Genomic DNA, 12,156 nt, shown 5'->3' with positions numbered 1-12,156 from the left:
TATTTAGAGAATTGAATGTAATAGTAAAGAGCATGAAACACACAACCAGCCCAGGTCACAGAGTGACGGTGTCATTGACTGTCACAGGTTTAAGTCCTGGAGTTGTCATGCTGTCACAGCTGCACCCTACTGGAGGTTATCAAGAGGAGCCCCCAAACAAACAGCATCCATTTATTCAACCTAAGCGTCACAATGGGATGTGTGTGTGTGTGTTGAGATATTATTAAAGAGGTATAACTGGATGGGTGCCAAGTACTGGCTCTGGGGGACCTCAGACTTAAAGGATTAAGCAGGGGAACCACTGGCTTTATGTGTCATTATATGGGAGGATTTGGAAACCCTCTCAGTTGGGATCTATCTAAGGTACTTATATGGCCCCTATTACTGTAGTACTTGAGTGCCTCACAGTCTTAAAGTATTCATCCTCACAACACTTCTGTGAGGCAGGGAAGTGCTATTATCCTCATTTTGCAGATGGGAAACTGAGGCACAGAGAGACTAAGTGACTTATCCAAGGTTACACAGGAAGTGTGTGGCACAGCAGGGTCCCCTGAGTCCCAGGCTAGTGGCCTAACCGTTGGACTATCCTTCCTAGTCTAAAACCAGAAGTTGGGACCCGGAGATCGTAGCTTTACAGAGATAATGAAAAAAATTTAATTTAACTGGGAAAAAGGGATGGAAGCCTTAAAGAGATTGTTGCCTGAGTACCATAGGTACCCAGTGCAGAACCCAGGGGACCCTTATCCTTAGAAAGAAGATCAGTGCTGAAATACATTGGATGTGGTGGGTGGCTTCTCAGCCATACAGTAGGTCTACACGGGAGCTCAAAGGTGTCATTTCCAGCTTGAATAGAAACCCGTGCTAGCTTTGATCAAGCTAGAGTGCTAAAAATAGAAGTGTCACTGTGGCAATGTAAACGGTCGGAGGGGTTAGCCGCTACGTATGGTCTTGGATGGGATCATAGTCAGGGCTGACAGCCCATCCTGCTGCTCACACTGTAGCAGCTACACGTCTGTTCTTCGCATGCTAGCTCGATCAGAGTTAGAGTGAGTATCTCTGCTCCTGCTGGAAATTACACCTTGCAACTGCAGTCTAGACATACCCTTGCAGAGCTCCTCAGAGAGGCAACAACTTTCATCTGTAGATAGAAAAGTGTCACCCACAACTCCTCGCAGAGAGACGGTCGCTGTTCTTCTCTCACTCTGCGTCCTCTCGTCTCAACTGGAGAAATCGTGTCACACCATCAGCCACAGTGACCGAGGGAAAATCCCCTTGGCTACTTCCCACCATGCTGCCTTGGTACAATAGGAAAAGTCACCAGGACAGGAAATTAGGCTGCAAAACCTGTGCTGCCCTCCAGCCTTTGAGGAACACAGTGGGAACTGGAAACCAATCACAAGAGCAGAAGGAAAAAGAAGAGAGGGGAAATCAAGACACAGAGGTAAAGAAAAAGAAGGATGGACCAAGAGAGATGGGGCAAAGAAAGAGAAAAAGGAGGGGAAGGGAGAGAGGAAGAAAGAAGAAAAATTCCTTTCCCAGTTTAATAGGAGGTGCCATTGACACAACATTTCAGCAGAAACTACCTAGATGGTAAACTCTCCTTGGGCAGGGACCAGCTTTTGGAGATGTGTTTGTACAGTGACTAGCGTAATTGTGCACTGATCCTTGACTGAGGCCCCTAGGTGCTACCGCAACATAAGGGGGCAGGAACTGTCCTTTTGTCATGTGTTTGTACAGCACCTGGCATACTGGAGTTCTGGTCTGTGACAGGGGCCCCTATGTGCTACTGCAACATAAACAAACAAACAAACAAAGTGATGGTCCACAATTTCATGCTTTAAAAGAACTACTTCATTCTGGTTTTGTCTCTTTGTCCCAACACTAGGAAAGGTCAGAGTACGCTCTCCACCCTCAAATCCCTGGGGACACATAAGCATTGAAGAGGTGGGCTCTCCAGTCCCACCTTCCCCCCCCAGATTTAAGTGGGGTTCTCTTAGAGCAGGCGCTTCAATCCTCGGATGCCTTATTCCCTACCACTTGGCCACCAGGACCTTGTAATCCCACTCCTGGGAAAAAACATCCCTTCCCCATTCTCTCTGTCTCCTGAGGTCAGCAGGAACCTGCACCTGGAGGGATGGGAAACAAATGCCCCATCTTATTGTATCCTGCTTTGCCCTTCCCCCATCCCAGGTTGGTATTAGCCGCAGACAGGGGAACAATCAGGCCAGTGTTTCTCAGCTGTGGCTACCTCCCAGTGGGACCAGGAGACGACCCCTTCCCCCTCCCTCAGGCTGTTCCTCTTCTCCATGGAGATTCCTGTATCCCTCACACAGGCTCTTGTCAGCCTAATGATGAACCTCACGGACTAAAGAAGACATGCTCAGTTCAGCAAAGTCTGTGGGATACAGCAACACTGCATCTAGCATGCGCCTACTATTATGGCTCTTGGAAAGAGGTTACCTGCCCCAGTTCTTTTCCCTTTAGGGGGGCAGTTTTAGCAGGTCATGAAAATCCCAATGGAGAGAGGCTAAAAATGCCAAACAACCCTCAGTGGGAGCTCTCCCCACAACCCACCAGAATCTCTGCTGGGAATACACATGTAGGGTTTCTTCCCAATAGGGGAACGCACCTGTGTGATAACAACTGGGACTCACCTCACCAGCACCTGCACCATTTTAATCTAGGAATCAGGGCCTGAGATTTCTCCCCTGAGATCTCCATTGGGAAGTGTGTGTGAGAAAGAGAAAGAAAGAGGGTGGGGCTTACACACCTCACTGTCCCAGGGAAGACGGGACAGTACTAGGGAAGGTGCCATGAGTCCTTGTGTTTCTTGGATAGGAGAGAACCACCAGACTCTTGCTTTGGTCTTTTGTCACATGGACAGACAGACAGTGCTGGAGGAAGGAGAGAGGGTTAAAGTCAGCCCCCTGGTGGGGGGTTATTTGGTGCCAAGCCCTCCCCAGATTATAAACGTCTTTGGCGCATCTGAATACTACACACATGCCAAGTAATTGGTGCCAGTGATCCTGTGCTTGCCATCAGCATCAGGGAGCCCCAACCCTGTCATCCCCTAACCTGGCTTCATTAAGCTTCCAACACAGACTTCTCCTTTGGGCTCTAATGCAGCTGTCCTTGGTGCCATGCTGTGGCTCCAGCCCTCACCACACTGAGATGCATGAGGAAAAAGAAACCATTGAGAATTGTGGAGGGAAAATGGTCATACTCTGTCAATCAGATAACACAATCCTAGTTGTCAATTCCAGGTTCATTCTGGGAACTGTAGCTCAATTGCTCACCGCCTGTCAGTGGCATTATTTCCCTGTGTCTCTGGGTGGCCCCTGCCATTATTTACTCTGTCATTCCATCACTGGGCCTTCTAGTGAGTCAAGCTCTGCTCCAGGAGTTCATAATGTCCTTAGAACGCCTTTCATGGAATTATTTCTCTGTGTCTCACCATAACTCATCCTTTCTTCACTCTGTGATTCCTGGCCCAGCACGGAAATGTGTCCAAGCTGACACTCCACTTCGGACTCCATTCCAAGAATTCTGTACTGGTCTGGTTGGTACCATTGGAGGATATGGGAAAGCTGGTTCCTGGTTTTGGCAACTTTGCAGGGGGACTCCTGAATGGATACATTACTGGGTTTTCAGCAGCATGGGTGAGACCCAAAACACTCCTGACACCCCACTGGCATGCGTGTGCTGTGTCAGTCCCACCTTGGGGGCATGAAAGCCCAGGAGAAGGAATCAAACCCATGTCTTCTGCGTGGCCACAAAGTATTAATCCCCCTACCCCTGTAATGTATCCAGTACACACCATCCCCAGGAAACCCCTGGACTATTCCCAGCCCCCACTAGCCCTAGAGAGGGAAAGACCAGGAGTGGTCATTGAATCTGGGTCTCCTTTATAGGATAGCACTACCCCCATGACACCAGGCCCACCCTCTGCAGTGCGCTCAGGTCCTGCTGGTCCATGGACAGCAAGCAGCTGTGACTAGAACCCACCTCTCCATGCTAACTCCTAGGTCACCAGGCCTGGCCCCTAGAACAAACCCTGCTGGCAGAGGCCAAGAGAGACCAGGCCAGGGACTTAAATGCAGTCCATTTGGATAATAATGCAGACCCCTCACTACCTATGACCAATGGCATGAACAATGCCCTATTTTAAATCCCCAAGAGGAGGAAAAAAAGAATAAAGTAAAAGTTGACTGCAGCTTTCCCAGAGAAGCCTGCACTCGAGAAAGCGAGGAGAGTGCATGTAGCTGAGGTGGAGTTTGGGGGGGTTGTCAGGGTCCCCTCCCTGCCTGCATCAAATCAATGTATTCCAGCTATAAGGAGTGCTTAGCTCCACCTTCTGCCCTTCCCTCCCCCGGTGCTTAGCAGCAAGCCAGTCAGAGAGACATCCAGCCAGGGGATTAGTAAAAACCAAGCCTCCCTCTAGGAATGGCACTCGTCTGAGAGTCTCCTCCACGCAGGGCTCCCGTCCGCTGCCAGGGCACTGAGAGGAGAACAGAGGGGCTATTGGGATACAAATTACAGCCCTCTCAGGATTTGCCAGGCAGACCAGCCAACGTAAGTTTTCCTACCTGAACTCACTCATACGCTCGTTCGCTCGCTCTTTTTCTACCTTCTATTACTTTTTCAGTCTCTTCTTCAGGAAAAGTCCGTGTCTCCCTCACTAGGGGGATAACAACCCCTGCTCCATATTGGCTCCTTTTGCAACTAAACCAAGGGAGACAGATTTTTCTAACCATTTTTTTTTGGGGGGGGGGCTTTATTTTTTGAGCATTTCTTTAATAAGGTGGGGGAACTGGTGTGTGGTGGCAGAGACTTTTGGAGGTGACCGCAGAGAGAGAGACGGGGGGATGCGTGAAACGGGCAAGTTAAAGAAGTGGCTTTGCCAAAGAGGCTTAAAAAGAAATATATGCCTATATACAAAGTGTTAGCATTTCCGCTCACAAACACATTCTCCCAGTCTGCATCAGATTCCCTGCCTGGCAACTCAGGGGTGCGCTCAGGATTTGCCTCTACTCAGCGACTCTTGCTAAACTTTCTCATGCAACCTGGAGACCTTTTCATTCTGATTTATTAATACTGAAGCCACTCATTTCCCCCCATCTATGTTCTTGGTCAGACTTTCAAAGCAGGTTTTAAAGAGAAAGTGTCATTCCCAAGGGCCAAATTTTGGAGAGGGCCCTGAATAAGGTTATTCTTAGAGAATGGGGTCCATTTCTCCTTGATCTCTCCTTTTCTACTCATGTCACCAATGTGCTTAGCCAGCAGCAGACCCCTCCACATGCCCATGTTAAACTCCAGAATAGAGCACAGATCGGGAGCTTCCAATTAATCAGGATCCCCTCCCCCACTAGATCATGGGTTTTGTGGGTCCCGAAAGCTGCACGCATGGCAGCTCCTTTGCTTCACTTTTATCAAGTGGCTCCTGTTTCATGGTCAGTTTCTGGGAGAGGTTCAAGTCTTTTTAGTTTTGGTGTTTGCTTTTTCTTTCCTTCCTCTTTTTTTTTTTTCCCCAGTGGGAAGACGGGATATTGAGAAGGAAGAAAGAGCAAGAACAAGAGACATAATGACAGATGACCAAGACCTTTCAGAGGTGGAAATGAGCCCGGTGGGTTCCGAAGACCATCACTGCCTCTCACCAGGACCTTCCATGGCATCAGATACCACCTCTCACCTCACCAGCTCCGGGAGCAGCGAGATGGGGAAGGTCAAGAAGGAACAGCAAGACTCAGAGACGGACGACGATAAGTTCCCCGTGTGCATCCGGGAGGCAGTGAGCCAGGTGCTGAGTGGCTACGATTGGACCCTGGTGCCCATGCCTGTGCGGGTCAATGGGAGCAACAAAAGCAAACCCCATGTCAAGCGGCCCATGAACGCCTTCATGGTGTGGGCACAAGCTGCCCGCAGGAAATTGGCTGACCAGTACCCTCACCTCCACAATGCAGAGCTCAGTAAGACCCTCGGGAAGCTCTGGAGGTAAGGAGGGCATAAGGGTGAGGGCAAATGGAATCATGGAGAGGCTGCATGTCAAGCTAAAGGCTAGGAACAGAATGAGATTAAAGGGGCATCTATTAAAGGGAGTTCCTCATCAAGGGGGAAGATCACAGGGGTAAGGGAAAAGCACAGGAAAGTGAGGAACCAGCAATGCTCATTAGCATCAGCTGTAAAGGGAGCTTCCTCTGCAAAGCTCTGCCAGTCTTGACCTGCAGCCCCCACCTGGCTATTCCACTCTAGCCACCTCTTCCCCAGCAGCTGTGCCAGCGTACCTCATTCCTGGCCTGTAGCACCCCATGCTACTCCAGTCCTGGTCCTCTCCCAAGGCTCAGCTGCACAATCTCTCCGTTTGTATGTGTTTGTTTGGCAAATAAGGCCCACAAAGGTTAACTAGGCTGACCCCCACCAAACTCATTACACTCATGATCTCCTGTTTGAACCAGGTCTGGGAGATCACGGGCTAGATGGCCCTAACTCCCAGAGCTCCACCTAGTGGGTTGGACTCCTGTCTGGGACAAAGGAGAGAGAGCAGGTAGCCTGGCAGTGAAACCCAATCACACATCCCGCCCAAAGAATGTGTTCTCTGATGGCCAGCCACAGACCCAGCTAGCTGCTGGTTCTAGATCCCGCTCAAGGAGATGTCAATTTAAAATTGGCAGCACAGGTACTGCATAAGGGGGGGGGTGGGAGTGGGTTATCCCAGCATAAAGCGGTGAAAACAAAAGGACAGTGAGGGATGGTGGAGAGAGGGGGCTGTTAGAAAAAGACTCCAACCGATGCACCCAGTATGCCATCCTGCCTTGCCATTCACAGCTTTTTATGGCTGAACAGCATTGTTTGTGTCTCCTCAGACTGCAGGGCCTGCACCTCTGCCTCTGTTTGCAGGCCTGTGGCGTGTAATAAATAAGTAATAACAGCAAGTCAGCGGCCATTCCTGTAGCGAGTTGGTACAGGCTGACACAGGCTTCCCACTCCCACTATGCATACACACGTACACATTTCCTTCTTCCCAACGCAGATAATGCTCATCCCTCGGACCCGCACTACCCCCCTCAGTTTGTAAAAGCCATTTTAATTTTGGGTCCTTTCCCCATCCTCCCTGCCCCCAGGGTCCCTACATGAAGTCACCCCCATTCGGACTGATGGGTTCTGCCAAGAGATGAGGGTGGAGGGACCACGTAACACCCATGTGACACAAGGCCAGCGGTTCCACTTTTCCGCCTGATGGTTTCAATGAATATCTCCAGCAAATGATTATAAACGCCTCCCCCCGCCCTGGGATTGTCCGAGATACACCCTGTCCCGCCACCATCACTTCCCTGCCTTGGGCCTCCTGCCACAAATCAAAACCATCAGCTTCACGTGAATGGCCCCGGAATTCCACAGAGATAGAAACAGGCCCCCTTTCGTACCCTTCCCTTCCCTGGCACTGCCCTTGACTGCCCAGCACTGGGTGGGGCGGGAGATGACTCCTGAAAACTGCAGCAGGGAGACCAGACACTTTTCCAAAACAGAAGCAAACCCCACCCTCGTGACCATCCCATTGCCACCTGTGGCTCAATTCTCCCGCTGACTTCAGTCAACTCTACCTGTGTGGGAGAACTGAGCCCCTGGGTGTTGATCACATCAATAAGTTTATCCAAACCCCTCTGCCTTTCATGGAACTCAAACAAAATTATTTCCTTGGAGAGTTAAAGCAGGGAATTGTGGTAGGCCTCAAATATGATTCCCATGCCTGGGTGTTTTTTAACCCTTCCCATTCTCCTCTCCCTCTGCCTTTCCAATGATTACTCCAACCTTGTGCTCGCCTCTGGATACTATGCAGAATGATGATCCCAGTTAGTTCACATTGCACTAACCCACCCCTGTTGTCTCCTTTCTGATAGCAAAGTGACTGTATTGAGCATTTATCATTGCTCTTATTTCCTCTCTCCCACTTTGTAAAGCAGTTGCGTTATGCTTTCCATTTGCCTCTTTCCTTACACTTTCAATTGTTTGTCCTTTACTAACAATTAGCTCCGGTATGCTTTGCTCCTAACCATTCCTTTTGATTTCTTCCTGATTTCTCTTCCCACCTCCATCCCAACATTTTATTCTATTGGAGAAAGACTCTCCATTTTAATTTTCAAAAATATTATTTAAAAAAATGCTACTGTACCATTCCAAAGATCCTGCAGGATTTTGTAGCAATGACCTCCTTAAGTGCTACATTAAAGTTCTGGCCTCAAGAAACAAGACTGCAGTATATGAGCCCTTAAATACTCCAGTAACAGGCCTAAGAGACCAGAGCGCTCTACTGTCCAGATATGCGACAGCATTGTAGGTGACTGTTCCCCCGCAGTGCTGCCGTGATAGACCTTAGACACTGTCCTAACACTATTGAGAGCTGTAGTGTTCCTGATCCTGCAGGCAGACTGCAGAGCCCACATGCAGCCCGCTGAAGTCAATGGGGTTCTGCGTGGGCATAGGGGTCTGTCGTGCAGAGCAGCTTGCAAGGTCAGGGCCTCGGACTTTTGCTTTTTTCAAAAGGGAAAAGTCTCCCCCCTCCCTCCCACGTCTGTTATTTGTGTTGTCTTTGCTAATGGACTGGCAGGGAGCCTGCTGCCTTCGGAGATATTCTTACCAGTCTGTGTTGGGCAATGCGGCACAGCAAGTTGGGGGCGTGCATGTATGGGCAGGATCGGTGTCTGCACTGCCTTTGTTGGCATTGTTAGGTGTGGGAAAATAAAATGAAATCACAAAAGCCAGGGGAAGTCACCCAAAATGTGATTGTCCCATAGGAAATTTACTGCACTATCATAGCCCCTATGATCTCCCACAGTCCTCCAGACAATCTTCTGATGCCAGTCTCCTCCCACTCTGAACTCCACACTATGCAGCATGATCCAGACTTTCAAAATTGGCTAGCAATTTTGGATGCCTAACTTGAGATGCCTGAAGAGGGACCTAATTGTCTGAAAATCAGAATCCTGTAAGGTGCCTAGTTGGGCACCCAATATCACTTCAGTCACTTCTGAAAATTTGGGCCATCTAGATATACTTCCGTGTAGGTGGGTCTTATTTTATATCAGTGCTTAGATGCTGCGGTAATGGGTGCATTAGAAATACCTAAGGCAGACAGAAATCCACTATAAGTGAGTAGGGGAAGAGAGAGATCAGTTGAAAGCAACATTAAACTGAGCTTGTTTCTGCCCATATCTGGTCAGTGGAGAAGGTGATGCTGCCTGCGGGATAGTTAAAAATCCTGTGTGTCTTCTTGGAAAGAGTCCAGTAGATTGCGAAACCTCAGGGTCCCAACCAACATGATCCTCTCTACAAAATGGAATCTAGCCCCTCGGCTAGCTCTGTTTGAGTGATCGCTGAACGGAGGATGGCTGCCACATTTGCTCATGCAGCCACTGTGCTGCTGAGCTCAAACCAAGTGCTGTGTAAAGCGCTTGGGATCTGTGGGATAAGAAACGGGCCATTCTGCAGGAGATGGAGGGAGGCAAACAGGGAGACAGAGGGAGCCACGGAGGCAGATGGCTGTGCCAAATTGCATCAGTGTTATGTAGACAAACGTTCCTTTGGGAGGTTGTGCCGGGTGTCGAGGCTGACCCCCCACACCTACACCGACTCATTCTGCTTATGAGAGGATTAGAATCAGGAGCCTCATCCTTTGGGGAATAACAAAGACAAACTGCCAAGACTGGCTGCAGTGTGGGAGAATGCAGACTTTGCAGCTGCTGGCGGGGCAAAGGCAAACAGGGTGCTAATGACAGTGGAGCACCACCTGTGGGCCCAGATTCCAGCCAGGCTCCCGAGTGCAGGGCAAGGCAGGGAGGAAATCACTGATCAACAGAATGATGGAATGGACACTGCTCCAGGTCAGGCCTGAGGTGCACTGGCTGAGCTGGACAGGGGCAGGACTAGAATAGCAGGGTGTGGTGCAGGCCAGGAGAGAGGTGCATCAGCACAGCTTGTGTGCAAGTCCTAGGAACGCACTGGGAAAGGGATAAACATCAGGACTAAGCTACACAGTGGCAGAAGGGGTGTTACCCTAGGTGCAGAGTCCCCTTCGGCCCCAAATGAAGATTTCCATTCTCAGATGTGACCCTAGTGCCCAATTTAATTTGCAAACACTTTGGGACAATTGGCAAGGTGATGGCCCAGCCTGGGGCAGTGGGTGTTCATGCCTCAGCAAGGCCATGAGCTTCTATTAACCTCCCCAGCATAACTGGCATGTGTGTGTGTGAGTGATACTGAGGGTGGGTTGATGGCTCTCTTATGGGTACAGCTGGCTTTAGACACCCACTTATTGTTCTGGGCCTCCCACTGGTGGGAGTGGTGAGAGAAGTTATTCCCCTCTCCAGCAGCATCCTGGTCAGCACTGCAGGCTGGACTGACCCCCTATCCCGAGGATGCATGATTACCTGAGGATGCAGGGGGAAGGGGGACTTCCTCACATGTCCTTCCCAAAGGCTCCCCTTGGCTGCTTTCCTCACCTGGGTGGGGCACTTCCTGCTCTTTACAGGGCAGGGAACAGTTCTCAAATGGAGTGGGACCTAACGACTGTTGAAAAGGTCAGCACGAACACTAGCCCAAATGCCAGAAACATCTCCAGGGCCGGAAACAGATGAGACATGGGTAGAAAGGAGCAGCAAAGTGCTGGCTATTGGGTGAAGGGATCTTTGTATCTGGACAGCAGCAGAACCTTTCTCTACCCACACCCAGCTTTAGCTAGGCAGTGGGCCCAGGGAGCCGAGCCATGCCTGGAAGATCAGGGCTGCTGTGTGTGTGAGATCTCCCCCTCCCCGCGATGTTTTAACCTCCTGTTCAATCCTTCCCTCACCCGTGCTTGCGTGCGTGCGCTGCATCAGCTTGGTGAGACTGAGACCCTCCTGCCACACTGACTCATCTGCAGCTGCCGCTAGTGGGTGACAGGGAGGGGCCATGCATCAGGCTGTTCCAGTCACCTGACATGCAAGAAGCTGGGCTTGGGTTCCCCCCGCCATTCAGCACAACGCCCCATGTGAGCGGAGATATGGTGGTGAAGGAGAGAACAAAAGAGGGAGACAGAGTTTTTATCGCTCCGTTCCCACCAAAACAGGGGTGTCCAATGGGTTCTGTGCTGAGCATTCCCCACTGCAGGGAGAGGGTTCAATTCAGACCCACTTACTCCCATGTGCTATGTGATCCATTCCCTTCTGTGTCCCTGCAAGATTCCACTGCATTGTAGACCGGGGGTGCAGGGGCAGGAAATAAGTGAAATCTAAATCCCCCAAATCTCCTGGCCTCTGCCTGCTCACACCGGTTTCACTTTGTTAAAGCCGATTTGAGCTCTGATCCCAGGGAGGGAGGAGGGAGCAGAGAGACCGGGAGAGAGAAGACAAAGATGGGGGGAATGGACTTTGTGCAATCCTGCTGTCTGTAGGGTTACAGGATGCTGGCAGGAAGATGGGGAGGGCATGCAAACTCAGTGGACCCAGGTTCATCTCCTAGAGTTCCCAAGGTCATTGTAATTTAGGTCATCAGTGAGACGAATATAGAGGTCTCAGCTTCTCTCTCCACTGCGGGTTTCCTTTGCCAGTTCTGCTTCAGTAACCCTATATGCTTGGTACCACCCACAAATAAAGGTGAAGGATACTGGAACTCCTTGGAACCAGTAGGGGCTGAGAGGTTGAGCTCATGTGGAAGATGTGGGTTTCATTCCCAGTCTCGGTGTCTTGTTTGCTGTACAACAGGAGGGGCTAGGAGTGCTGAGGAGCTTGAGGATATGCATGTCCCTTTAGATGTGATGGAAGGCAGTGTGTGGAGCAATTCAGGGTGGGGGATTAGAGCTCTTCGGGACGTGTGAGCGTGGTGTATGGCGGTGGGAGGGAGACAGGAAAGCTGGTGTTGGACTCATGGTGGCTCAGTTGTTTAATCTCCTGGATTAAGGCAGTGGTGGAATGCAATGTGCGGCCATGACCTTCTCAGGGCTGCCTGGTGTGAACCCAGGTCAGCACCTTAAGAGGTTCCAAAGAAGATCACACCCTCTGGCTATTGGCTGGAGGGACAGAAGGAGAAAAATGGAGGTGCTTTGATGCTGGTCAGTACCTGCTTGCGATCCTATAGATTTTCCTCATCTTTTTTACCAACAGGCCCCTCAAACCCCATCTGCTGCTC

The 12,156-nt window shown here is 50.3% G+C and overlaps 1 protein-coding gene across 1 annotated transcript in view; it reads left to right on the top strand.

Annotated features, from left to right (window-relative positions):
- The first annotated feature begins 4,357 nt into the window (after positions 1 to 4,357).
- The window catches only part of SOX10 (SRY-box transcription factor 10), a 12,486-nt gene continuing 4,687 nt past the window's right edge, over positions 4,358 to 12,156 (top strand). Inside the window, exons 1-2 of the mRNA XM_074941548.1 lie at positions 4,358 to 4,572; positions 5,532 to 5,991. Coding sequence (XP_074797649.1) covers positions 5,582 to 5,991 — 410 coding nt within the window. The 5' untranslated portion in view covers positions 4,358 to 4,572; positions 5,532 to 5,581. The remainder of the gene's footprint in view (positions 4,573 to 5,531; positions 5,992 to 12,156) is intronic.

Source organism: Natator depressus, chromosome 1 (genome assembly GCF_965152275.1).
Source record: "Natator depressus isolate rNatDep1 chromosome 1, rNatDep2.hap1, whole genome shotgun sequence".
NCBI classification, from domain to species: Eukaryota; Metazoa; Chordata; order Testudines; family Cheloniidae; genus Natator; species Natator depressus.
The sequence above is the reverse complement of the archived record's forward strand: the minus strand, read 5'-3'. Positions and strand labels throughout refer to the sequence as shown.